General features: G+C 36.1%; 1 protein-coding gene across 1 annotated transcript in view; it reads right to left on the reverse strand.

Annotated features, from left to right (window-relative positions):
• The window catches only part of LOC106882416 (intraflagellar transport protein 46 homolog), a 23,678-nt gene extending 23,282 nt beyond the window's left edge, over positions 1-396 (reverse strand). The window contains exon 1 of the mRNA XM_014933091.2: positions 315-396. Coding sequence (XP_014788577.1) covers positions 315-356 — 42 coding nt within the window. The 5' untranslated portion in view covers positions 357-396. The remainder of the gene's footprint in view (positions 1-314) is intronic.
• Positions 397-1,208: the final 812 nt, after the last annotated feature.

A 1,208-nucleotide genomic window follows, 5' to 3' on the forward strand; every position in this document is an offset into this window, starting at 1 on the left:
CAAAAGGAAGTCTTGCCAATTATACAAAATGTATAAGTCAAAACATGTGTCGTACTAAATAAAATCTTTTATTCCATTTATTTTATTAATACTATGTATGTATAACGTAGATTTAATATTGCCCTATATTTTCTGAAGATAGCAACAACTTTGTTGACATTAGATACATATGCTTCGGAGTTAACTACAAGAAAAGTTAAGTATAAAATAAAACAGGATAATTTCGAGTTGAAATAAATAACGAAGGTATTGTACGATGTAGAGAAGTTGCAATTGTTTGTAAATTATAATAATATATTATAAGGACTATTTACCTTAGTAGCAGCCGAAGTATCAAGTTTGGGAGGAAGCGCCATATTGGTTATGTCTTATAAGGGAGTTAACTCTAATTAACTTTCTGTATCTTTTCTCCCTCTCTTTCTCTCTTACTCTTATCCAATAGATATGTATATGTATTAACTCCTACCATTGGTTAATTAATGAGTTCAAACGTGCACACTATCCTCCTATAAGTACAGTTTAACGACGGTTCATTGCTTATATTATACTGTGCTTTTCCGTCTGACGCTGACGCTCAGAAATTCTTCACCCTGCATGTTTTCCTGCTACCATCAACTTATACATTCACTTACATCACTCATCAATGGGTCTCGTCCTCAACAAATTTGGTGATTGTCGGATTTGCTAATTTCAAAAGCAACAACAAGGCGATGTTTAACAAGCAAATCTGGAAACACTGCCCGCCCATCGTTTACTTTTGTCTCTTGATTCTTGAACTGATGACTTCTTGTCAGACAAGACTTTTGCAAGATGTGCAATTGGAACCCTTTCTGACCCATGTGAAACTGGGGATTACCACAAGATTTGGTTTTGTTCCCTACACTTTTTCTTCTAAGCAAGCACCTCCCTAACCTTCTCTACCACTCCTATGAACAAAGACTGACAGTCCAATCATGCCCATCACTAGATTTTTGGTGTCTGGGGCTGCCTCAGAATATTCTGGGTGGGCACTAATTTGTATTGCAGGAAGATTTTTGTAAACCGAGGGTGCACCATTGAATAGTGAGTAAGTAGTGCCATCAAGTGTGTTCCCATTAGTAACAGGCATGAATCCAATGGAGTTAATGTTATCTCCTTCAACAGCAAAAAAAAACCCCAAAAAACTATCACTATACATAACAAGAAAATATTGCCCCTCCCTTCTAAAC

Source organism: Octopus bimaculoides, chromosome 10 (assembly GCF_001194135.2).
Source record: "Octopus bimaculoides isolate UCB-OBI-ISO-001 chromosome 10, ASM119413v2, whole genome shotgun sequence".
Lineage (NCBI taxonomy): Eukaryota > Metazoa > Mollusca > Cephalopoda > Octopoda > Octopodidae > Octopus > Octopus bimaculoides.